Source organism: Aedes aegypti, chromosome 1 (genome assembly GCF_002204515.2).
Source record: "Aedes aegypti strain LVP_AGWG chromosome 1, AaegL5.0 Primary Assembly, whole genome shotgun sequence".
Classification (NCBI taxonomy): domain Eukaryota; kingdom Metazoa; phylum Arthropoda; class Insecta; order Diptera; family Culicidae; genus Aedes; species Aedes aegypti.
In genome coordinates this window covers 1,935,159-1,962,338 of record NC_035107.1, presented here as the reverse complement: position 1 = coordinate 1,962,338, position 27,180 = coordinate 1,935,159, and the positions used below count along the sequence as shown (strand labels likewise).

Sequence of the window (27,180 nt, the reverse complement as noted above, 5' to 3'; positions counted from 1 at the left end):
TATCATTAGCAGTTTGTCAAAGGCAAATCAGCATCGAAGATATTGAAGCATTTCCAGATTGTAGACGATTTCACCCCCAAAACCCCCCCTTGGTTGCGCCACTGTCATCTGCTACATATTTAAGTTGATATATACCCATCTAAATTAACACAAAACAATTCGTAAAACTTTTGGATGTCGGATCTTTTTTTATATAACAGAAATACGGATTATCAAGCCCCTCGACCGTATAACATTTAACTCTCACATAACATGGGATAACGCCCTAGAAGCCGCATTGGTAACCTCGTGTGTAGCTCGTTTTTTCAGCGCAAAACAATTATTAAGCTTCCAAACCAACACTACTGGCAGGTATGGAATGATCCTTTCTTCACCATATCGTTGTTAAATAACGTAAAACTCCATTCAAATGCTTAGAAACAACGAGCTATACACATGGTTACCAATGGCTTTTAAGGCGAGATCATAAGTCATTCGAAAACTGTGGTAACATAAATAAATTATAAATTTGTGCATTTCATTCGAAAAAGTTTTAAATTTAATTTAAAGTTTTTTTTTCTAAAATTAAATATTTTCCAATAATTTTAAAAATTGTACATGGTAAATGAATTTCTTGAAAATATGAAATTTAGAAACCTTTTTCCAGAAAAAAGAGATTAAAAAGTAACTAAAATGAGACCGAAAAGAGACAAAACAGTAATCAAAAAACGAAACCTAATAGGAACCAGGACAAAATAGTTTGGCAACCAAATTTCAAACGCCAAATTCACAGTATTATTCTATCAAAACACGTCAATGAAAACATTCCGATGATTCTTTGTTCTGTCCGCTTCCCACTGACGAGATTTCCGAGACTGAAAAAAACAATACCGCCAGAGATGTCATCAATTCAAATGAACACGCCTCAAAATGCGACTGATTTGGAGCTGCCGAAGAGATTCACCAGCAGTTCTTATGGGAAAGTTGCCGACAATAGCCATATTGACAAGAGATGATCGCAGCGTTGTAAAAACGTTTCCAAAAGCATTTTGACAAGTCTGTCGGTGTGAATCGGTAGAGGATTGAGCAACGCATAAATGTAAACAGACAAACACGGAATTTATCTACTGATGTCGGAGAAAATTACAAAAGAAGCGCGGCATCGACTAAGACTGCCGAGAATACGTAAGTTCCCCTATCTTTAAAACTTTTTTTTTTTTTCATTTTATTGTGACATTACGACGACATACAAGCACATCTGGTATATGCCAGTAAAGGACAAACATTCATTGATGTATTGCGACAACATTACGAGAGGGATTTTGATATTTGAGATTTTCACTCTCCAAAAATTTTCCTAAGGAATTCCTCCAAAAAATATCACAAAAAATACCTCAAGGCTTTCATTCACATATCATTTCAGATATTTTTTGAAAAAGCTCTTTTTCCTCGAGAATTTTATCCGGTGATTCTTCAATCAGATTTTCTAGAACATCCTCCAAGACTCCCGTTTAAAACATGTTGTAATATTCAACCAGAAACTTCTCCAGATGTCTCCACGGATTTCTCAGGATTTTCTTCAAAATTGTTCTTCAGAATTTTCATAAGATTTTGACTACAAATGTCTCTGAGGATACCTTCAGGAATTACTTCAGAGATTACTCCTAGGATTTCTTCGGAAATTCCTCTATTAGTTCTAGAGATTTCTGAAGGAAGTTTTCAAAACTTTTTTTCTCAAGCATTGTTCCAGGAGTTTTATCCAAGGAAATTTGAATGAAATTTCTCAGAAAGCTAAGAAATTGTTGAGAAAATTCGTGACGCATTCCTAAGGCAAATTTACGGGTATATTTTGTTACAGTTTCTTAATTTCTTAGGTCACCCTACATTCTTCTTCTTCTTTCTGGCGTAACGTCCCAACTGGGACGAAGCCTGCTTCTCAGCTTAGTGTTCTTATGACCACTTCCACAGTTATTAACTGAGAGCTTTCCATGCCAATTGACCATTTTTTTGCATGTGTATATCGTGTGCCCTGGGAAGTCGAGAAAATGTCCAACCCGAAAAGATCCTCGACCGGTGGGATTCGAACCCACGACCCTCAGCTTGGTCTTGCTGAATAGCTGCGCGTTTACCGCTACGGCTATCTGGGCCCCTACATGAAAGAGGATTTTCAGGAAGACTTACTCTTGAAGAGCTTTTAGAAGATTTCCAAGATTATTACTAAGATAATTAAAAAAAAGAAACATCATAATATCTCGCGGGATATTGCAAAGGATCTCCTGTAACTCAGGATGAAATTACTAGAAAATTGTTTAGGAATAATCATTTCTACAATCGAAGGATTTGGAAAAAATGCTGTGGTATTAAATTGTGTAAAACCTTAAATGAGCTTTTCAATATTACATGGGAATTTTTTAAGAAAAACATTGAAAATTTTTTGGATGAGCTCCAGTAATCCTTGGATGAAATGCTGGAGAATTTCCTAGAAAAAAATGTAAAGAAACTTAATAATGAAACACAGGTCTAATTGAGGGAATTATTTGAAATTTTCTTAATATATTCACTCGAATAACCCCTGGAGAAGTTTTTGGATCTATTCTTTGGAATAACCGTAGATGAAATGGCGTTGAAATTCTTGTCGGGTTTTCTTGGGAGAAATTCTGTCGGAAACTTTGAATATCTCTTAGATTAGCGACTGTAGAACTTGTTCAATAGTTAGTGAAAAATATCTGGAGGAAGTCCCAGGATAGTCTTTGTTCAAAGTACTCCCTGAGTAAATTACTAGAGGTAGTAACGTTGAAATGTTCAAGGATTTCTTAAAGCAAATTATGGAGGAACTTCTATAAGCATCCTATAAAAAAAATGCTAAAGGAATTTCTTGAAGAACTCCTGGTAAAATCTCTGGAGGAACCATAAGGATATTTCCTGAATCTGTTCTCGAGAAATACGAGAAGAAATTTTGCATATCAGTTATCTGCAAGCAAGTTAAGGAAAAAGAGAAACTTCAGAGACTATTTTGGTCATAATAGAGACTTCAGACACCTTCATCAAAAATAGAGACTTTTTAGAGACAATGGTATCTAAAAAGAAACCTGCTACCAGCCCTAGACATGTTAATTCTTCACCGAATAAATTTAGATCATGTTTTGATATGCTGATGAAATTTCATACTCGAATGGATCCTCACTAAACAGCTGATATAGTATTTGGAGAGCGGCGCAGCCGAATTTTTTTTCGAATGAAGAGAGTTTTCTGGCAATTAATGATAGCTCTGAGTTATGACGCAAAAATACTTTGGCGTGAACATATTCTATCATGAATTACTGCCTCAACATAATTTCCCTGATTGTGATCGAAATTCCCTGAGAATTCCAGGTTTATTCCAGGTTGAATAAAATTCCCTGATAATTCCAGGTTTTCCAGGTTTTTCCAGGTAGTAGACACCCTGTTAAAGTTTTATGATTAAATATTCCTATGGAAAACAGTAAATCCTACTTCATCAACTAATCATACTCCGTTGAAATCTTCAAGCGCAAAAGTTAGATACAGAACTGCTATAAAAATGATTTTTTAAATTTCAAATATAAATGAAAAATTTTACACCTTCCGCTACCTGTATATACCAAATTTTATATATGATGCAAACCATTAAGATCCACCATTCTTTTTAGTGGTAAAATTGCAGGCATTGTCAAAGTTCCTCGGAGAATTGCTTCAAAGAATTCAACAGTAACTTCCCTCTTGAAATTCTGAAACGTATTTTTCCGATATTCCTCAAGGAACTCTTCTAAGATTTCCACCATAAGCTCCTCAAAGTTTTTCTTTATACATATTACTTTAATGCCAGAAAATACTATTTATGAACTATTCCAGGAAATCTTACATTATTCCTCCATAATTTAATGCAAATATATCTCCAATCATTTCACTAATATTATCTCCAGATTTGTCTCTAAAAATTGTTGAATAATTCCATTAGGAATATCTTATAAGCTTTTTTTTTCTAAATCTCTGATTTTTTTTTACTAAAATGCATTTTTTATTTTGATTTTTTTTTTTTTTCAAATGATTCTTTGATATGCTTCGTTACAACTTATTTGTTTTAATTAATATTTTAGGCTTGCGATAACTGAATATTCTTTATAAATTTATTCAGAGACTCATTATTGCTCTAACTATAAGTTGTCAGATGCGTTTCTTTAATGTGTCGTGCTTCTAGCAATTCTCTGAGGAATTGATCCAAAAATTCTACAATCCATTCTTCAAAGAGTATCTTCAAGAAATCTCACAAAATTTCAATGTATCACAGAAGAAATTTTTTAAAATCAAATTCCTTAAAATAATAATCTTTTAGTATAATCTATAGGAAGTGTTAGTCAGGAAGAAAACTAATGATGACCGAATCCATAAGAAGGTCGCAACGTCCTATAAATGCTGTGGTCAACAAGTTGTGAAGGAACTGCAGAGTATATACTTGAGGAAATTATTAGAAAAATTTCATAAGAATCTCCAGAATTTCTGGAGAATTTTTTGAGTTTATTTTAATTAACCTGGACATCACTATAAGTAAGCTTCTGATAAAAATCCTGAAGTAACGCTTGGACCCTAATTCATCACATTTTTAAATTTTGAAATTCGAAGGGTTTATATATATAGCCAAATATAGTTCACTATACTACGAACAGCAGCGTTTTTTCAATGGTTAACTGCTATTTTAAAAGATTTATAACCCATTTCGTCCAGAAAATCTATTATATTCAATGTAAACATCATGATTATTAACTATTGTATTGCTGAGTTGGCCTAATCGATAACTTTGCAGATAAGCAACTCGTTTAATGTTGTAGTATAGTATCGATAGATAATTTTTCCCTGACCTTAAGTGAAATTCCCTGACTTTCCCTGACATTCCAGGTAAAAAATTGAATTCCCTGACATTCCCTGACTTTCCAGGTTTTTCCAGGTAGTCGACACCCTGAGTAGTAGGCTTAATGACTCTAAGCTGATTTTCAGTTGATTCATTCAGCCACGCTTCATGAAATTTTGAATAAACGAGAACCATTCAACTAAATCTTCTATCGGGGTTCCTTCTTTCAGGGGTCGACTGATTCGTCCTCGTTTGGCTGCTTCGTCGGCGGCTTCATTGCCGACAATGTTGACATGTCCTGGAACCCAGACGAAAACTATCTCCTTTCCTCCAAGGTTTTCTTCGATGTGTTAGATAAAGGGAAAGTATTAGTCATTGAAATGACTAGCAATGAAAGTATGGTCTAAGTGAATATTAACCATTCTACATATTAGGTGAATCTAGAATGTAGAGAACTGCAGTAATTTCAAATATTTCGTAACAGTTATCTGTCCGCGGTAAGACTTGATTGTCATAAATGGTCAAAAAGATAACCTTTTTCGAGATTTCATTTATCATTATCTACGAGACGAACATTAGCTTAAAATAAGGTTACTATGTTATATCTCTGATTTCAGTTTAAAGAAATTAAATACATGAACTTTGGTAAACAAACTCGTGATAGAATTCTAAACAAAATTCCTGTACATGATGAACTTACTGGCAACATTTTGAAGTAGAGATGCAAAATGAATTACTTAAAGCATTTCTTAACAAAGCTGTGGAATAAATCGAGGAAAAAGGTTTGGTTGTAGACAAAATTATAGTGAAAATTGAGAATAAATTTCAGTAAATTTTGAAAAATTCCGGACAGAATTCAAAGTTTAAAAACAAACGAAAAATAGAAACTCATGCTAAATTTGTGGCAGAATTTCTGCAAAATAAAGAATCCAAATAAACAATAACTCCAGAACACAATTGATTATTAACGAACTCGAGAAAAGAACAAATTAGTTGAATGTCGTATATAAAGAATAAAAATTTCATCGGCATTTCAATAAATCAGTGGCGACTCGTAACCTCACTTTCTACCTGTTCTACGACTCTAGAAATGACTATTTCGGCAAATTTAGACTATAAATCAAAAAGTTAATTATTGAAATCGTCCTTTCTAACAAATCTCTACTTATTACACGCAAATTTGTTGCTGAAATTCAAGAATTTCTAATCGTGGAACAGGTAGATTTGAGGTTAGGGAATCGCCACTGCAATAAATGAATTATTGAAAATAATCACATTAATCAGTGGCGACTCGTAACCTCACGTTTTATCTGATCTACGACCCTGAATTTTGCAAATTTAAACTATAAAGTAAACAGTAAACGATAGAAAGCACATATTTGTTGCTGAAATTCATGAACAGGTGGATTTTTGGTTAGAGAATATCCACTGACAACACTGTTGATTAATTACAATGTTCTATCATTCATTATGGAATCATGTAGGGGCGATCGGGGCAATATGGGCCGCCTAAGGAAAACATCATGGAATGCATAGAAAAACAGCAAAAAATATGGTTTAAATGCAAGTGATTTGTACGTTAACATCAACTTGCAAATTATTTCAGGAACTTTTTGGAAAACCATGTTTTTTCTACATGGTCACCAACCATATGGGGCATTATGAGCCACCTCATTCAATCGAATGATTTTTATTTAAAACAGTATAGAGAAGAGTTAGTGGTGAAGAGTACATTATTGGAAAGGAAATTGTATTGTATTGTAAGGCAATGTATTTTTATGTTCAAAACATCGCTTGTTTTGCTTAAATCTAGGTGGCTCATTTTGCCCCGCCCCTTCATCTTGAAAATAACATATTGTTTTGCAATAATTTTGTTTATGAACAAATCTAATTTCGCTCACGACCTGTTCATTATGATCAGAAGTTTCAATGGATTGGTAAAATTTACCAGAATTATAAATATTATAAGCTTTTCATGGCGAAGGACAAATTTGTACATTTGTGTAAATATCTTGAGTGTTCAAACGAATATTCTTACGGTTTTTATTGTGGTGGCTATTTGAGGCATCCTTTAGCAGATCCTAATGACACTAGACATTAAAACACTGTTTTTGAGGTCAAAACCGGGGTGGCTCATATTGCCCCCATGCGGTTAGAAGCTTGGTCACACTAACCGCACGGCCACGTTGGAATTTCTGATGTGATATCTGAAATGATTTCCAGCAAAAATAGTACTTGCTGTTGAAGTCCTGGACGAATTTCTGACAAACTTTTATAATTTATTTTGGTTGTTATTCTTAGCCGTCTCTGGCTCATCTTCCGGCGGAGTTTTGATGATGTTTATTTTCAGAAACCTGGTTTTGGATTTCTTGTATAGCCATAGATTACTCATATCAGATATTGGTTCTGGTTTTTGCCAAAATTTAAGAAAATCTTTCGGACAACAAATTTATCCTAATGTTGCTTTCTAAGTTTTGCCAGAATGTTCTCCAAAGTTTTTCCAACGAAATTTTTAAATTTTTCTATCGGAAATGTCTACGGAATATTCACTTGAATTCTTCCAAACAGTAAGCTGGAAGGGCGGGGATGAACCAGTCTCGGGCTGAACCTCCCCATAATAAGGATTCAATAATAATATAGTAAGCCAGGAGTCTCTACTTTTCTTGAGTCAAGAATCTTGACACATTGATTTCAAAATCACACTTTACTTGTCTTTATAATAACAAAAATCTGTTTCTTGTTGCTTTTGTTTGAAAAGCTAACCCAGCCTTAAATTTCATTATCATCAGATCACAAAAAAAAGTGACTTTAGTGACCATTTTCCTGAAAAAAGTGACTTTAGTGACTTTTTGTTGGAAATACAGTGGGATTCCGTTTTTGGCACGCTCCGTTTTTGGCAACAAAATGGATCCGTTTTTGGCAACATTTTTCAATATCAATAAAATTTGTATTTTTCTGTAAATATTATTGTGTCGATTGATTTAGTCATTTGAAAAGCAATCCAGCTTCACGCTTACCGCATTCCAGAGTTCAATTTTCGCCAATATTTCTCAAAATGTCACCAACTTTTAGGAGCACCGTATGCGCTTATTTAATTCTAGATGACTGTATTGTCGCATCGTTTCATAAAGTCATTAATCTCTATGAGTATCTACTAGTATCCACTAGAGTTCCAACATCTTTTCTCAGACATTCACGCTTTATGACCAGCCCACTTGAGTATGCCGGTAGACAATTGTATTTAGTCAAAGTCAGTTTATTTCAGATTTGGAACAGCTTTTCTCAACAAACCAACATTGACATAAGAGGAACAAAGAAAATTAAAATTACACAGAGTTTTCATCTACAATTTCGTTTCGCCATTTCAGCACACTGTTTTTTAAATGTAGAATTACATGCATTGCTTATGTAGAACATACCAAAGCAAAAGAAGTAAATCACTTTTTTAAGAAACGGTCCAATATTTAATGCCAGTATTACTCAAGCTAGAGTATACTACGTGCAATATCAAGATTTAATTCATAATAATAATAAATCGGTCGATTCCTTGTAAATTCCCAAGATTTCTGAGGCAGCCTGTGAGTTTGCAGATTCTAAATTGTATTTTGAATATTTTTGGTAAGATCCTGGGGATTCTGTACAGGTTCTCAGCGGAATGTGGGGATTGCTAGTGGCACTCTGTAAAGTCCTTATGAACTTTTGCGAATTTCGGTCGGGAACTTGAGAATTTTCAGCAATATCACAGCGGAATTTTGAAAGCGCCTAAACTTAAATCTTCAAAATTATTAGCAAACATTTAGGTAGATGTGAATTCCTATCTGGCTCCTAAGTAAGATCCGAAGAATTCTAAGCACGATTCTGTGGATTCCTAGCAAGCTAGTTTAGAACACAAATTGGTTCTATACCATTTTGTTATAATTTTCAGAGGAATTTTTCATCCATATTTAAAAGACAGTATACACCGTCTTAAACCAAAGGCTGCACTTATATTATACAACGGACACACGGAACAACCATTCATTGAGAAGATGAAGAATTTTTGTTTGACAAAAATATTCCTCCAACAGGGGCGAACCTCCACAAAATCGAACCTGCAAAATTATAATAGTTTTTTTTTTATTGGTACAGCAAATGATTTCAGTTGTTTTTGTGTGCTCTTTGACTGTAGTCAATCATTTGATATCAGATGCCTTACTATGCAAGAAATTTAATTTAAAATAATCATTTACAAATTATCGAATACAGGGTGTCGACCCAATTTTGAAAATAAAATTCCCTGACTTTCCCTGACCCTCCAGTCGTTTTCCAGAAAAATTCCAGACCATGTTGATTTGTTTGTTTGGTTGAGTTTATGTTTTAGGTCGTATGAATAAACTGAGCAATAGTTTGAACGATAATTTTCTTCAAGTTGATATGATAAAACTGAGCACTTGGGTATGTTCTTTTCAAACATGATAATTGGTATTGTATTGAGTCATGTACTGAAATTAAAATCTTCAAGCGCAAAAGTTATTTTTAAAATTGTAGAAAACGATGTATTCGGATATTGAAATTTCAGGCATAAAGAACAATTTTGGACACCTTCTGCAAGCTGATTATACCATTTTCATACATAAGACGTCACTCTATTAAGATCATTACTATGCTTTTTTATTGGAAGGACTTTCTTCCTGAAATTTGGCTTCTTCTTTTTCAGGTAAATTACAGTCATTTTCAAAGAACTTTCTTTGAAAAATTCATCAAGGAATTCAACAATAAAAATCTCAGAAATTCCAATTTAAATTCTTAAATGTATTTTTGGAAGTATTCCTCAAATACTTCTTTCTTCAAGAACTCCTCTAATATTTCTCCTCCTTAAATGTTTTATCCAATGACTTTAATATCACAAAGAATTATGTTTTAAGAACTCTTACGTTGTTCCTCCATAAACTAGTCCAAAGATTTTAAACTAGTTTAATAATTTTATGATTACTCCTCCAGTAGGCGAATTCCGGCGCTAATTTTATTTGAAGAAAAGAACATTTTGTTACTGGTGAATAATGGAAGAAAGTTTCTTCTCTTCGAAGAAATTGTTCACCGGAATTCACCTACAGAAATCTCTAAAAAATATTGAAGAATTTATTCCAGTCATGTTTCCTAGAAATTAATTTAGAATCCATAGGAATATTACAGAAATACCTACTTCAAAAAATGTTTAGGGATCACATAGACACTTTTTCCAAAATGTATTCATTTTTTCTTAAAATTCTTCACCATGATTCTTTACAGGTGATTTTTATAATTTAAGCAACCGTTCTCCCCAGAAATTTGTCTAAATATTTTTAGCGGGATGAATTCTGGAATTGAATAACGCGCTAATAATAAGTTTTCAGATGTTCATTTTTATGTGTCGTGCCTCCAACAATCCTTGATTTTACTACACTAAGAATGAGTGTTCAATGAGTATCTTCCAAGTACTTTTTTCGGAGGTTTGTGCTAACGTAAGAACTTCATGTACACTCATAGAACGCGACACGAAAACGGATATTAAACATATTGTTCTTACAAACAGTTAAAAAAGGATTTAAATTTACCTTTTTATTCGACCGGTTTCGACCTCTATCTAGCCCATCTACGGGAAGATGTCCGACTAACCTTCCAAGTAATCTCACTAACTATCAAAGGATTATCGAGCAGATTCCTTCAAATTAAATTCCTGAAAGTTCTGCTTCCATGGATTTAATGGATTCACAAAGGTATCTTAGATAATGATCTTCAGAATTTTTGGAGAATTTCCTGTATATTCTCAGAACAAAAAACAAACCGGACATATCTGTAAGTAAGCTCTTGAATAAAATCCTGAAATAACACTTGGAATTCACAATATTTCCATAAAATCCTGGAACATTGAAATTGAAAAATCAAGATTGAAATAGATAGCAAAATATACAAATATCAATATTAGAGCACTTTGCGGTGTTATCTTTATTATTTCCAGAAACGACATGATAAAAAATTCAGGAATTATGTCTTGCAGATTTATGCTCTTGAAATTTTAAGATACGATTTTCATTTTCACCTAAATACGAGAATCTCAATTGGTTGTTCTCTATACTTCGTTTTATCAGTTTAACTTGGATATTTTGGGCAAACTTGTAAATATTGACATGATTTGATGAGGTGAATTCCATTTTTTCCTCAAGATTTTGAAGACAAGACAATGATTTGATCTAGCAAAATTTAGAACTAAATATTAATAAAGCAAGCTACTCCAACTTTGAAGAAATTGTTCAAATTCAGGATTCTAAGAACATATATAGCTAGTAAAGTATAGCTCACTCTCATATGCATAAAAGCATCTTCTAAATCAGTGCTTCCCAAACTTTTTCAACTTTCGCCCCCTTGAGGCCAATATTTATCTGGAATCGACCCCCTGATATGTGATTTCAATATTTTAATTTGTTAAGCGCTGTACGTCAAAAAATGTTTTCGACTCGCATATCCTCAGAATCATAATACAAGAACTTTTATGTACATTTAAACATATTTTCTTAAATATCGAAATCCTAAAATTATTATAAATGATTTACTAGATTGCAATGCATAAAAGCAACTTTAACAGTATTTTACGTGCTCTACAAGCTATTGAATCAGTTTCCGATACAAGTTTGGCCCAGTTTAAATTATTTGAATGTAATATATGCAAAGGCGCCAACTTATGACGTAGTTGGGGAATGTTTCATTAATGGTGATATCATACTGATTTATCTTTTATTTCTAAAATTACTGCAATAATTTTAAGAAATTAATTAATGTTTGACGTTTCTGTGAACACCAAGAAAAAATTGTCTTTTAAATGATGTGTACCATAAGAAATTATGAGAATGAGTGCAACCGACACTTCAAAATTAGCTTCCTAACCTCAAAGATCCCACACATAAAGAATTCCTTAATTAAAATATTGGGCATTTGCAAAAAGTTCCATAAATTACTTACTTGTTTTGTACATCCATTTTATGTTGTGATTCAAACATTATCTATGACTAATCATCCGACCTTGTGAAAATTTCAAACACCGCCCATTCTCAAAACTCACATGATATTAGAAAACCTGAATGTATAAAATGTGTTTGACGATTGTCAAGTGTTGTCTATCATAATTTAAAATTACCTTGATTGGAGATATATCGATCCAAGGTAAAATATTCCAGGAATAAGTAAAGCTTGGAATTGATTAACCTTCAGATGTGTGTCATACAAAGGTTTTGAGTGATTATTTTCAAATGCTCCCGTGTTAGCCTTTTCGCCCCCTTTCTGGATTTTTCGCCCCCCAAATTCTGTTTTACAAATTTTCGCCCCCTTGAGCCTGAAAATCGCCCCCAGAGGGGCGAATTCGCCCACTTTGGGAATCACTGTTCTAAATCAACTTGTTTGATGTTGTAGTATTGAATATTTTTCCCTGACCTCTAGTGAAATTCCCTGACTTTCCCTGACTTTCCAGGTCAAAATCGAATTCCCTGACATTCCCTGACTTTCCAGGTTTTTCCAGGTAGTCGACACCCTGCGAATATTTTCGAATTTGACGCTTGGGATTAAAATAGAAACCAACTACCGAAAAGCTAAACATTACATATACTTTGCAATTGGATTAAATGGACAAATTGATGTGAAGTTTTGCGAAAAAGTTACACGTCTTCTCAGTGTAAGTTTTTTCTTCAAGTTTATTTAAATAGAAGCATTCAGTTTTGTAACACCTAGAACTTTTTTTTGTAAATACGCTTCCAATGAAATTTCTGTATTCTTACACTACCTTGAGGAATTGTTCAGTTCTTGAACGAAGGACACTTATGTGATTATTGTTTTTACTTGACCTAGGTATACAAATAGTATACACAAAGTTCGAATCATTGAAGATGTTTCTGCTTTAAAAAGTGTGCAGAACGCCTGTCAAAATAAAAATGATGAATCCTATCCTACGAAAATGTACTTCGAAATGGACCGTTCGGAAGTGTTGGCCATCATTTGGTTCCATAATGATGATGGAGCAACGTCAAAATGATATTTTGAAATTAGAAAAATGGGTTCCGATTTTGGCACGGTTCCGTTTTTGGCAACTGAAAATTTCGACTTTGTTGCCAAAAACGGAATCCCACTGTAGTGACTTTTTAGTGACCAGGTCGAAAAAAGTGACCAAGTCACTTAAAAGTGACTTGCTACCAGCCCTGCTGGCGGGATCCAACCGAGTGTTTCAGTGTGGTGGTGGTGGTGGACCGATGGACCGCGCCTAGTGACGTCATGCTCTCTTTTTCACCGCGAGGAGGAGGATTGGGGGGCGGAGAGATCGGGGGGAAAAGTCGCCGACACTGCTGCAGCAGAAGCAGCAGCAGCAGGAAATATCGATTTTCCCAAACCGCCCAGTGCGAGCGACGAACGAGTAGAAACATGTTCGTTCACGTTTAAAGCCAGTTAACGGCGGGGGGCGATGCGAGAAGGGGGGATGGGTGAACCGGAAGAACGACCAGTGTGCTGTGGGATGATTGTAAATCAACACCGAACCGGGGGGAAAGACCTTGAAGTGAGAAAATTCCATCCATATGGAAGCGTCGATTTCCCGATTTTCCCGCGGATAAGATTGATTGTGATGTCTGGGAAAGGGAAGGAATCAGTAAAATGGTACTCACCGGAATCGCTCGGAGTTTGGACGCCAAGTTCTGCGAGGTTGTAGCGGGCTTTGGGTCGTGTGTAGCTGTGGTCTCCGACGTGGGTTCCCTGGTATTCGTAGGAGGAGGAGGAGGATGACGACGAGGAAGAGGGACTCATTTCCTGGTTGTGGGCATGAGTGTAGCCGCCGGATATGCCACCGCCTTTGCTACTACTTCGACTACTGCTGTCGGCGTTGGAATCGGTGTCGGAGTCGAGCTCTTCGCCGTGGCTATCGTCTCCGTCGCGGCTTTCCATTTCTTCCATCTCTTCCAGATCGTTCAGGAGATCGGTGAGGGAGCCGACCTCGCCGGTAGAGCTGGCCATACACGTCCTGAAACTGCTCGACTCGTTGTCCTCCAGGTGTTCCTTGAGCATGTTGATGATTCGATGGGAGGATGGGTCGTCGTGGTGGCTCTGGTGGTTCTTGTAGTGCCGCGAATGTCCTGTCAAACTTAATCGGTTCGATCCGATGGTGCAGGTGGCCAAGTCGATGTTGTGTTTGAACTCCGGCGGATCTTCGTCCAAGCTGAGGGGTGTGTCTGGTCTGTGCAGGGGCACCGCTGTTTCCCGTTCCCGCAGGAAATCCGATGTCGACACGGTTGGTATTCTGTTCATCTGTTGCTTGATGCGAGAACTGATCAGCAGGGAGCGTCCTGCCGGGATCTGCTGTTTGACTGTGGCCATTTTCGCTGTGAGGTTGTTGTTGATGTTCATTGCCGAGGTATTTGCCGGGGTCAGAATCGGTTTCTGGGAAACTACGACGTTGTTGTTCAGGCTGGCCGCGGCCACGGCCGTTACGGTGCTGAACTTGTTCGATACTTCCGATTGATCTTGTGTGGTGTTTGCGGGGCCATGATTGGTTCCACAGCCCATTTTGCCGGGATGGGACTGATCGAAACACGTACCGGACCACATACAGTCGTGATTCCGGATCTGGGTCTTCGAAGAGGCCGGCTGCTCCCAACCGTTGGCGGGGCAGGTGGCGCTGCCGTAGGTCTGTTCGAGCTCTACAGCGCTGGTCAGGAATTCCGATGTGGGCAAGTCCATGAACTGGATGCCAATGTCCTGCTCCCAGTCGATGTCCATGTTGTGAGAATCGTCCCAGTTGGATAGCTCTTGCTTGATGGAAATCGTCTTGATGTCATCCCAGCAGGATGGTTCCTGCTTAATCGAAACCATTTTGTTGGTTGCTAACTTAAACCTGATAAGCGTGTTTGAACTTCTAGTTCCTTCCTTGATTATTTTAGGGGTTCCCTATATCACAATCCGATGAATGCCCTACCTAGGCGTCGTAGGTAGCAGCTACCAAGCGTATGTGTCTGGAAGCAAAGGGAAAGAGCAAAAAACGGAAAACGATTACAATCGGGTCAACCGAAAATAGTGCCGCGGGTATTGATTTTTTTCTGTGTTCCGGCCAGTGGCCCCGAGCCGGAGTGGATCTGATTTGAATAATTTGAAAGTTCATACATGCGTACAACAGAACCGACACACAGCAGGCCGGTTCTCTTCGCAACAAGACATAAGTGACTCCTTCCGGTGTCGTTCGTCGTCGTCGTTGCGTCGGTTGAAATTGAATCAATCCGATCCGATGGCCGGAGGAACAAGCCGCAAGAATTTAATCTTATCACTCCGCGCGCCTACTACGATGACGACGACGACTGCGATGATGATTATAGCAATGCCTGACGACACGATCGAAGTAGGCACCCAAGGCCCGAAAAAATCGGGACGAGAATTGAATTATTGATAAAGATTCGACCCCATTTCCAGAGGGCCGGGACCGGAATCGTTATCGAGACACCAAGCACTCGCACACACACACGCTATACCTTCACTTTATCTATTAATAAAAATCTTCAATTAAGAAATGAGATAGGGCTACGCGCAGGGAGGAGGTTGGTCCGCATTCATGGTCCGCGGGGACAAGCGGAAAACCGAAGGTATGTAATTTAAAAGACTCCCCCCGCGCGCTCTCCATCGCAATCGAAAGTCTCTTCCAGCAGGGGAAAGACTTGCGGGAGGAAATGTGAATGTTTATACCGGCTTTTTGCCTTCTCCTCTTTCTGCATTGATTTTCTACTCCGGCGAGTTTGGATTCCTCCGGAGCAGCAGCACCGGGCACTCTACTAGGCAGGCTGACTAAGCGAGCTCAGCTCTTGCTCGCTCGCTCGAGACTCTGAATGAAATTAAATCTTGTGGTCTCGCCCTCCCCCAAACCCCAACGACCGATTCCCCCCTCACCAAAAAGCTACTCGAGTAGTAGCAGTGGCGATGCTCGTAGGTTTAAGCCACAATAAAAAGATTATGCCATTATCATTATGGAGCGCTCAGGGCTGGTGCTGCTGCTTATGCGGCAGTTTCTGTTGCCGACTTCTCTGATCAATAATCGCTCACTCGCATACCTCACTCGGCGGGTTGATAAGCCCGCTACTACTAGTAGCCAAGGCATAGTAACCCATTCATCAATGATTGCCTCAGGAGCAATTAGCCTCCCTCTCTCTCTCGGTCGCGTACGAGCAAAAGTAGGCCATGTCACACGGATAACTACGACCGATGGTGGAATGCGATTTTTCCTCCAGCACCGGAGTAATTACATAACACAACCGTTCCACCGATATATTAGTAGGCGAGCGCACAGGTATCTTGGATCTAGGACCCGGGGATCCACCGCCCGCGCCTCCTACGATGGGCGAAACACAACGGAAGAACACTCTCTTCTTTCGTTGTCTCTCTAGGCATGCGTTGGATCCCCGCTGGATAGGCTCGGGAGGTGTGTGGGAACCGAAACGGCCACCGAAACGCCTCCGCCCTAAACAACACGGGTGCGGCAGCGGCGGAGAACCGCGCCAGATTTCGATCCTGGCTGCCATATGGTGCACTACCGTACTCAATCGGGATGACCAGTTGAGGGGGATGATGGTGCCCCGAAATTCGAGTCTTCTCCCCACCCCCCATCCAGTACGATGGGTTCTTCGTCGAGAACGATGACCAAGCAAAAGCGCGCAATATTGCGAAATCGCAAAAAAAAGTTCGCAAACTAAGAGAACGCAAACTAATTTGAAATAACTGTTCGCTTTCCCGGAACTTACCTTGCCAACTATTCTCAGCACTGCTTATTCTTCTGCCTGCTGAAAATGACTCCACAGCTTCTTCACCTGCGGATTTCGGATCCTTAAACTTTTTTGCTTTTACAAACTGTTTCAAGAGAAGCTACTGCTCAAAACCGGTGGCTTCCTTAGATCGCAACTCCTCGCCGTCCGTTTCTGAGAGAGAACACCGGGGGAACGGAGTTTCGTTTTTTTTTTTTCACAGTTTTCACTTGCAAGGGAAGTGCGGACTCTGGGATCGGATTAGCTCCTCCGATCGTGAACCGAAACAAAAAACTTATTCACTTGATTCGACTGCCCGAACAGGACGAACGGATTAGCAAGGTACAGTTATTGCGACCACCGTTATTGTTTGCTGCCGTTGATATTCGAGCTATTGTTCGAACACTACCAACAACTACTAACGGCAACAATCGTCGTCGTCGTCGCAGTAGGCTATTGTTCTTTTGTCGTGCGACTGCGGTGCTTGTCGATGGAAAGTTTTTACTTAGCAACGGTATCAATTTCTTCGACTGCTGGTGATGGTCACTGGGCCGGCTAATGCTGACACTGAAACTACGGATCGTTCTCTTCGTTGTCCGCTGATTGGTCGTAACTCTCGAGAATGATCTACTTTTGGGCGATGGTTTTCTTACCGGCATGACACTCTCGCCGAACCCAGCTTCCACTTTGGATCTTCCCGCACTTCCTTTTGTTCAACTTTAACGAACAACACTCTGTTGCACTCTTCTGGCTACTGTTCACTTTTTTTTTTTGTTTCTGCCAATCCAAGTGAACACTTGCTTTTTTTTGCGCTCTTCTATTCTCACTGGCCTATTGAATGCCGATCAATAGGCTTTTCACGGGACAAGGTCACAGTAGGCGTTCACTGGAATCTTCCGAAAAACCGATTCTTTTTTGGAAGATAGCACTTCACTGTATTTGTTCTGCAAAATGGAGGAACTTTTTCAACAGTTTCCTCCAATTTTTTTCTAGAGCACCGACTTCGGTCCGCGCGCTTAACTGTTTTCTAACGTAGTCGGCACAAAACCGCGGGAGGTTAAATCCATGTATTTATTTACGCCGTAGGCTCCGGAGTTAAACTTTTTCATGAGAAAACTTAAAGTTAACTTTTTTTTCTATAGGGGGGAGGCTAGAGTCTGGCGCGCTGTGATTCTCTGCTCCGCAGAAACGCGTGCTGTTTAGATGCGGTCTGAAAAGCCACTGAAGTTCACTTTACTACTGGTAGGTTCGCCAAGTCTCGATCGGTCTCCTGAACACTATTTTCTTCCCTCTGCGCCTACTTCTCTTCCATCTTTTGTTGGCCTCAGCGTCTCTTCTTTCTTTCACAACCGGGCACAGCCTGCTTCAATGTGTGGGTTTTGAGTTTTTTTTTCTTTTTATTTGAGGAAGCATCCACGCGACGAAACGAGCAAGTTAAGAAGAAGCCCACCGCTGAGATGCAAAGTTCTGCTAGTAATGAAACGCCAACGGATCGCTGCTTCCATCCAAATCATTTTCAATTTTTGCTCGACGCCGCACACATAGCAACCCGTTTTTCGCTCATTCGCTCTCTCTCTCTCTCCCGTTTTCCACCACAGACATAAACACGCTTAAATTTTATCACACTGAGGCTGTGTAGACGTTACGCAGCTTCAATGCCTATCTCTGGCCTATAGATTTTCATACATTTTTTGTGGTCATGATTACCAATGTTTACACAAAAAATGTGTAAATCTTTGTCTGCATTAACAAAAAATTCTGTATCTTCGACGCATCCCGTGTATCAAAATTTAGGAGTGCTCACCTTGAGCACTTTTCCAATTCTCTTGCATTGATTGATTCCGACAGCTATCAATGTTCTTCAATTTGGGAACCACTTTAGCCGGAAGACATCACTTTCAACTATCGAACTTTGGTAAAAATCGTCAAATTCAGACTCCTTCGATCCCAAACAATTTCACCGAAAATTTCCCAAAAAATATTGTTTGAATGGTTTTCATTCTCACCGCGAAAAAAAACGCCCACCAACACATCCGCACACCACGCGGTGCCAAATCCTCCTATATACCGACTAAATGAGTTCGTATATACACCGGCTTCTCCCGGTGTTGTGTGCCGGTATTTGCAAGACGTGGCGCATGTACACACCGCCACAAACACACACACACACACGACGAAGGGAGTCGAAACAATAAAATTTTAATCAACCTCGGAAAATCTCTCGGGTGTTTTCGATTGCGTGGAACGAACTCTTGCTTCAAAAACGCATTCACGGCGATTAGAATCGGACAATCGGTGCAAAATGCATCCAATTTCGTCACCCGCCCGCCCATCTACACAGTTCTGCTGTGTGACAAAGTTTGAGCGTGCCGCTGTACCGATGAGATGAGAAGAGTGGTCGTCGCGACGCGACGTCAGAAAGCGGGAGCGAGCGAGAGAGGAAAAACGCAGTTTATTCAGCGTGTATACACAATGCGCATATATGTACTGAACGAGATTGTTTTATATACAAACATGCCGGTACACGTGTGTGCTCCTCAATACCACCACACCACCATCATCCATCCATCAGGTCCGTCCGTCCAAGCAAGCGAGTTGCTGCCGACCGGCCCCCCAAACCGCGGAGCGGAGTTCTGTTCTGACTGATCTAATCGTAGTATGCCACCGACCGTGCTGGGGAGCGTAGGTTTGGCGCTCGGATGGAATACGGGGGAGAGTTGACGCTTGCATGCCATAGCCAATATTCATCATTTAGTACCTACCGTGGCGTAGTGGTGGCCCCTTGAGTCGTATGTTTGTACTATCGTAGATTCCATCGCAGTCACTAGTTTCGCTCACAACTAGTCACAATTTCTGAATAATTGAGTATTATTTATTTATTTATTTTAACATAAAATTTTGAAAGAGGGAAAACCCCTTTGAGTGATTTCTTTTTTAAAATCCTTCTCAAAGAGGCACAAAACCTCTTTATCTTTTCAAGAAACGTTACAAATCAAACTTAAAACTAGAGGCTCACACGGCAACAGACCATAACAGAGCCATAATCATGGAATATGAACATCAATCCGATATTAAGTGAAGAGTATCATCAAAAGTCGGCGAGGGAGAGGGTCCATCAGAATCGAATCATTCTTGACATCTGAAAATAAATGTATAAAAACAACAACAAGTATCAAACAAAATATGAGATCTCTTTTAGAAACTCAAAAAAAAAAATTTTAATACGGGATAGCATTTAGTACCAAGTATGTCACGAACAGATATGGGAATAGGATGGTTCAAATTTACTATGTTGTTGATTAAGTTTTTCCTCGGGAATATGAATTTGCGACATTGAAATACAATATGATCAATATCCTCATAAGATTCTCCACAATTGCATAGATTAGAATCTTTGATGTTGATTCGATACAAATGGCTGTTGCAAATATAATGATTTGACATCAACCTTGAAAAAGAGCAAATGAAATTTCTACTTGCTGATATATTTTTGAACCATGGATAATTACTAACTTTTGGGCAAATAGAATGACACCATCGCCCTTTATCGCTAGAGTTCCAACAAATTTGCCAATCCAAAAGAGATTTTACTTTCAGTTTTGGATAATATTCAAATGGTAATATGTGACGATTGTAGGTTATTCCCCGATGAACGCCAAATTTAGCTAATGAATCCGCCTGTTCATTTCCATAAATCTTACAATGAGCAGGAACCCATACAAATTTAATAATCAATCCCTTAGAACTAAGATCAAATAATAATGTTTTCATCATAAATATAATATTATGAGTTTTAAAATTGAAATTTATCGTATCCAATGCCTGTAGACAGCTTAAACTATCAGAACAAATGAAATAAATATTTGGTGTACAATCTTTGATCAAGTTGCACGCAAAATATAGAGCAACCAGTTCTGCCGAAAAAATGGAACAAGGATTGTAATTTAAAAAAATGACCCGACAATAAATTGTATACACCAAATCCCGCAACATCTTGAATCAAAGAACCATCCGTAAAATAAATTTGCGCAGGTGTGACTTCAATAAATTTACGCTCAAATAAAAAAATCGCAAAATGAGAATGTTGAATTTTTGGAACTTGTTTCAATTCATGCAACAAGGTGAAGTCAATGATAGGTTGGTATGAGTGAATTGTAATTTTTGAATTATAAAAAGCATTTAAAGGAATTGTTTCAATTTGTTCATTAGAGCAATAAATGAAGGAATCTAATATTCTGCTCGAAGGATTAATTTCAAATAATGATTTAAAAATATTGATAATAGGATGATTGTTTGAGAAACAATTCATCACAAATTTGCAATTTAATTCTTGAAAGCGAATCTTAAGTGGCACTACTCCGGCAAAAACTTCAATTGATTGAGTATGTGTTGAATTCATAAGCTTTAAACAAATTCTCAAGCAACGAAGTTGTATTTTTTCAAGTTTGACAAAATATGTTTGTACAGCACTACCAAATGAAAAACAACCATATTCCATAACTGAAAGAATAGTCGTTTTATAAAGTGTTATTAAATCAGAAGGATTCGCTCCCCACCAAGTACCTGTAATTGTACGAAGAAAATTAATTCTTTTGGCACAAACTTTTTGGATAAATGTAATGTGAGTGTTCCAATTTAATTTATAATCAAACCATATGCCAAGATATTTATATATATATCAACTTTCTCAATTTCAAGGCCATTAAGATATAAGTTTATAATTGTAGAAGAATGTTTTCTTGAGAAAACAATATATTTCGTTTTTTGAACTGAGAAAGAAAAACCATTTTCATGAGCCCACATATCAATATTATCTAAAGCACATTGCATAAAATGTCTAATGATCTCTCTGTTTTTGCCACTGATTGAAATAACATTATCATCAGCAAATTGTAATAAATAACATCCATTAGAAAAATGGAAGCAATGTCACTTGTAAATAAATTGTACAAGAAAGGACTTAGACAAGATCCCTGTGGAAGACCAAAATAACTATAACGAATTTGTTTGGACATTCCATCATGATAAAATTTCATAATTTTGAAAGAAAATAAATTACATAAAAAATTTGATATCAAGTTTGGAATTTTCAAATTATGCATTTTATTATACAATAAATCAATTAAAACAGAATCATACGCTCCAGGAACATCAAGGAAAGTTGAAATAACATCCTGTTTTTTATTGAATGAAAGTTGAATTTGTGAAGTCAAAAGCGCAATACAGTCACGGGTGCCGCGACCTCTTCTAAATCCAAATTGAGAAGATGAAAAAATATTGTTGTCCTCAGCCCACAATTCAAGGCGATTCAAAATCATCCGTTCTAATAATTTACGCAAACATGACAATAAACTGATAGGTCTTCTAGGAATGAGGGATCTTTACCAGGCTTGACAATACTAATAACTTTGATGAAACGCCATTCAAGAGGGATAATATTTTGACATAAGAAGGAATTATAAATCGAAAGTAAATGAATTTTGGCTTCCTCTGGTAAATTTTTGAGAACAATGAATTTAATGTTGTCAATACCCGGAGCAGTATTTTTGGTTATTGATAAAGCCATGTTTAATTCGGCCAATGAAAATGGATCACAAAGTTCATGATAATAATTGAATGATGTTGTTTTAAAATTAATGAACGGAGGAACGAGATCAGGACATATTTTTGTCGAAAAATCATCAATCCATTTGTCCGAATATTCTAAAATAGGAGGAACAGAAGAATTATAATTTCTTAAATTACGTGCTACGGACCACAAAGTGGATAGCGAAGTTTCACTGTCCAAATTTTCAACAAAATTTTTCCAATAATTTCTCTTTTTGGATTTAGTAAGCCTTATGAAATGAGCTTCAGCTTTACAATATAAAAAATAATGATTTCTGGAGCCAGATCTGCGAAATAATTTAAATGCTTCTGATTTGTTTATTAATGAAACGGAACACTCATGATCCCACCAAAAAGATGGCCGATTTTTTCTAACAGTACCGTTAGTTAATTTATTATATTGAGATTTTTGCAAACAATCAATTAACAATTTTGAAAAATTGTCGTAATTGTCAACTGGAGAATCTGAATTTATAACGTTAATCAATGAAATAGAAATAAGGTCTGAAAATATCACCCAATTAACATTTTTACAAAGATCAGGAGCACATGGTTCATTAAAAATTTCATTTTGTTCAGAAGTATATATTTCAATTAAAATAGGTAGATGATCACTACCATTTGGATCATCAATGGTTTTCCAAGAGGATTGCATTGACAAATTATTTGAACACAAAGATAAATCAATACATGAATGATTATTTGGAGGTACAGCAATCCTTGTAATCGATCCATCATTGAGAATATTTAAATTTAAATCATCAATCAAATCCATAATCAAAGAACCATCAGTCTTTTCACTACCCCAGGCAAAATTATGTGCATTGAAATCTCCTAAAATATAAAACGGAGTAGGAACTTCATTTAAAACACTTTTAATTTGTGACAAAGAAAAACTTGCATTTGGAGGAATATAAAAACAAATAATTGAAAACTCAAATCTACCCTTTTTGATAGAAACTGCAACGTATTCTAGCTGCGTTTGAATAGAAATATCCAAATATTTGAATTCAATATTATCACGAATTCCAATTAAAACACCTCCAAATGATGAATCTCTATCTTTCCGAATTACATTGAATTTTGGAATACGAAAAAAAATTAGCTGTTCCTAACCAAGTTTCATTTAAACAGAACACATCTACATCAAAATTGGTTAGTAATACTTTCAATCTATCAATTTTAGGAACAATACTTCGACAATTCCATTGTAAAATATGCAATTTATTGGAATTGATCGAAGCCATTAAAACGAGAATAGAGAAGAAAAGAGGGGAACAAACGAATTCAATTTATCCAAAAGGGTAGCCAAAAATGGTAAAATAAATTTAATGATTTTTTTCCAAAAATCACTTAATCCCAAAAATTCTACAATTTCTTCTAAAATTTTCAAAATTGAATTATGAGAATTTTCATTTTCTTTATCACTAGTAGTATTGTTCGATTTTTGATCGTTTCTGTTGGATGTTTGTTCAGCGTCAATTCTTTGGAAGCCGGGAATATTATTAGAAGGAACTGATGCACTGAGGGGAGGGAAATTTACATTATAAGATGTAGATGGTTGAGGTTCAGATACATTATTATGAGCGTTAATAGATTTGTTTGAAATTCTTTTTCTTTTGCTGGGAGGTTTATAAGCAAAATAATTTAAATTTTCCGATGATTCAATGCCATCATCATCTGGCAATATATCAAATGTATTGGGAGCTGATCATCAGTATCAGATGATTTCATGATTTCAGCATAAGACAAAAGATTTTTATGTTTAACTTTTTGATTGAATTTTGATTGATGATCAATGTAAACAACACATTCTTTCAATGAATTGTGCTTTTGTTTACAATAAATACATAAATCTGATGTTTTGTTACATTCAGAAGATGAATGAGGTTCCTCACATTTCGAACACTTCTGTTTGTTGGAGCAAAAACTAGAAGTGTGCCCAAAAAGAAGACATTTGTTACAATGCATGAGCTTTGGATAATAAAGTCTCACGCGAAATTTGACATTATCAACCATTACGTAATCTGGAAGATCGGAACCAGAGAACGTAATTTTGATGCAGTTTGAATGAACATACTTCGAGTCATTCCCAACAAATAATAATTTTGATAATCGAACACAATCCAAAACCTTAACAGGGGAAATGGATTTGTTCTTAAAAATTCCTGAACCATGAGATCTGATATCTTCGCAGTCTAAAGATTCGTCATAAATAATTCCATTGATTTCGCAAGCATCATAAGGAGCATAAACGCGATAGGAATTGAAAAACAATTTAAATTCCAGAAGAGCGTTGGCTTCATCTCTGGATCCAAAAATTACTCGTAACTTATCAAGTGAAATTTTTTTAATTTCTTTCACTGATTTGTACAATTTATAAATCTCAGATGAGATCAAAAGAACATTAATGGGTTTTTCTTTTTTTCGGAAAAAGACTACAAATGGTCCAGGAAAACTGGACGGATAAACCTTCACTCGAAAAGGTTTGTTCAATGAAGAGGATTCATTAATCTGAACATTTTCTTTGGATCCCCCCTCTCCCTCATCCGTTTCCATATTGGAAAAAAAGTCAGAATTATACTTTGGAGCAGGAGTAAGAGAAAGAGAAATAAATAAAAAATATACTTAGCTGTCTTCAAATAAACGAAACAGCAACGCAAATAACAACGAACTTGAATGAACGGTGAAAGACTTGGGAATATTGAATGAACTACAATTCTTGAATCAAGCAATCCCAGCGAACAGCAACTCTTGAATCAAATAATCCAAGTAAGCAGCAACTCTTGAATCGAATCTACTACGCAAGTCCACAAAATCGATCAATCAAAGCCTCGGTCGTAATTGGAATCTGAAAAAGATGAAAAAAATTGACAAGCGAAGAAAAAACCGTTTAACCCAAGGCCTACTTACCGAGTATGAAATAATTGAGTATTATTCATAAGTCTTTTAGCAATGTCCATATTTATTTTAAGAGTTTTAAATCTAAGGTCTAAGCCTCCTAGGTTTCTAGGTAGCATACGATTAATAATAATTATTGGAATTGAATTAAAGTTTCATGAATAAGAAAAACACTTATTACTAAGATTTAAGAGTAACTGGCTAAGATTCTATTTTCTAAATTAAGTTGTCACAGAAATTGAAGTTTCAAAAAAACAATTAGTACTGCAGGTGTCAGGTATTCCTCCATGATTTTTTTTTTATGGATTCCTCCAGAAGTTACCTTAGGGACTCCTCCTGAGGTTCCTCGTGGGATTCCTCCAGAGTTTTATCCAGGGATTATTCAAGGAAACACTTTCAGGAATTCCTTCAGGAGATTCTTCAGGAAATCATCCTAGAGTTTCTGAAAATCCTACAGGAATCGCTCTAGGAGTTCTTTTGAAAATTCCTCCAGGAGTTTCTTAAGGATTCCTTCAGGAATTCTTTTAAGAGTTAATTCAGGTATTCCTCCAAGAGTTCCCACTGGAATTTCTCCATGAGTTGTTGATGAAATTCCTCTGAGAGTTTTTTTCAGGAGTTCCTTCAAGAATTTCTCCAGGAGTTCCAATAGGAATTTCTCCAGGAGGTTCTTTAAGAATTACTCCAGGATTTTCTCCAGGAGTTCATTCGGGAATTCCTCCAGGAGTTCCTTCAGAAAGTTTCCAAGGGGTTCATCCAGGAATTTATCCAGGAGTTCTTTCACGAATTCCAGAAGTTTCTCAAGGGGTTCGTTCAGAAAATCGCCCTGTAGTTTCTCCAGGAACCCTTTAGAAATTCTTTCAGAGAATCCTCCAGGAGTTCCTTCAGAAATCCCTCCAAGAGTTCCTTCAGGAATTCCTACAGTAGTTCTTCAGGAAATCCTTCGGGTATTCTTCCAGGAGTTCCTTCATGGATTCCTCCAAGAGTTCCTTTGGGTACTCTTCCAGCAGTTTCTACAGGAATTACTTCAAGAGTTCCTCCAGGAGTTGTTTCAGGAGTTTCAAGTAATCTTTTAGGAGTTCCTTCAGTAATTTCTTTAGAAGTTCCTTCAGGAATTCCTTTATGGAATCCTCCAGGAGTTACTTCAGGATTTTTTCAAGAAGTTCCTTCAAGAATTTTGCAAGAAGTTCCTTCAGGAATTCCTCCAGCAGTTTTTTAGGAATTCCTACAGTAGTTCCTTCAAGAAATTCTTTAGGATTTCGTTCAGGAATTCCTTCAGAAGTTCTTTCATGAATTCCTCCAGTAGTTCTTCAGGATATATTCCAGAAGTTTCTACAGGAATTTTCTACAGGAATTCCTTCAATAGTGCCTTCAGAATATCCTGCAGAAGTTCCTTCAAAAAATCCTTCAGGAGTACTTTTAGGAAGTCCTTCAGGAATTCCTACAAAATTTCGTCAGGAATTACTCCATTAGTTCCTTTAAGCAATCCTCCGGAAGTTCCATCACGAGATCCTCTAGAAGTTCCTTCAGGAGTTCCTTCAGAAATACCTCCAGGAGTCTTTTCAGGAATTCCTCCAAGAATTTCTTCAGAAATTTGCCCAAGAATTTCTTCAAGAATTCCTCCAGAAGTTCATTCAGGAATTTCTCCAGGAGTTATTCTATGAGTTCCTTAAGGAGTTCTTCTGGGAGTTCCTTTAGAAATTTCTTCAGGTGTTCCTCCAGAAATTTCTCCAGGAATTCCTTCAGGAATTCTTCCAGGAGTTACTTCAGAAATTCATCCAAGAGTACCTTCAGGAGGAATCCTGAAGGAATTCCTGAAGGAACTTCTGGAAAAAAAATCCTGAATGAACTCCTGGAGGACTTCCTGAAAGATTTTCTGGAGGAATTCCTACAGGAACTCCTGAAGGATTTTCTGAAGTAACTCCTGAAGGAACTCCTGGGAAAATTCCTGAATGAACTCCTGGAGGACTTCTTGAAGGATTTTCTGGAGGAATTCCTACTCCTGAAGAAACTCCTAGATAAATTCTAGAAAGGATTCCTGGAGGTATTACTAAGAAACTC

The 27,180-nt window shown here is 37.1% G+C and overlaps 1 protein-coding gene across 2 annotated transcripts in view; it reads right to left on the bottom strand.

Annotated features, from left to right (window-relative positions):
• Window positions 1–27,180, bottom strand: part of LOC5575983 (myc protein) — a 418,254-nt gene that overhangs the window by 25,910 nt on the left and 365,164 nt on the right. The window contains exons 1-2 of one of the 2 annotated variants that reach the window (XM_021838777.1): window positions 16,615–18,098; window positions 13,504–14,844 (exon numbers count right to left, since the gene is read on the bottom strand). In XM_021838777.1, the coding sequence (XP_021694469.1) occupies window positions 13,504–14,704 (1,201 nt within the window). In that variant the 5' untranslated portion in view covers window positions 14,705–14,844; window positions 16,615–18,098. Of the gene's footprint in view, window positions 1–13,503; window positions 14,845–16,614; window positions 18,099–27,180 lie in introns of those variants that run through there. The other variant, XM_021838778.1, reaches the window with a different exon arrangement.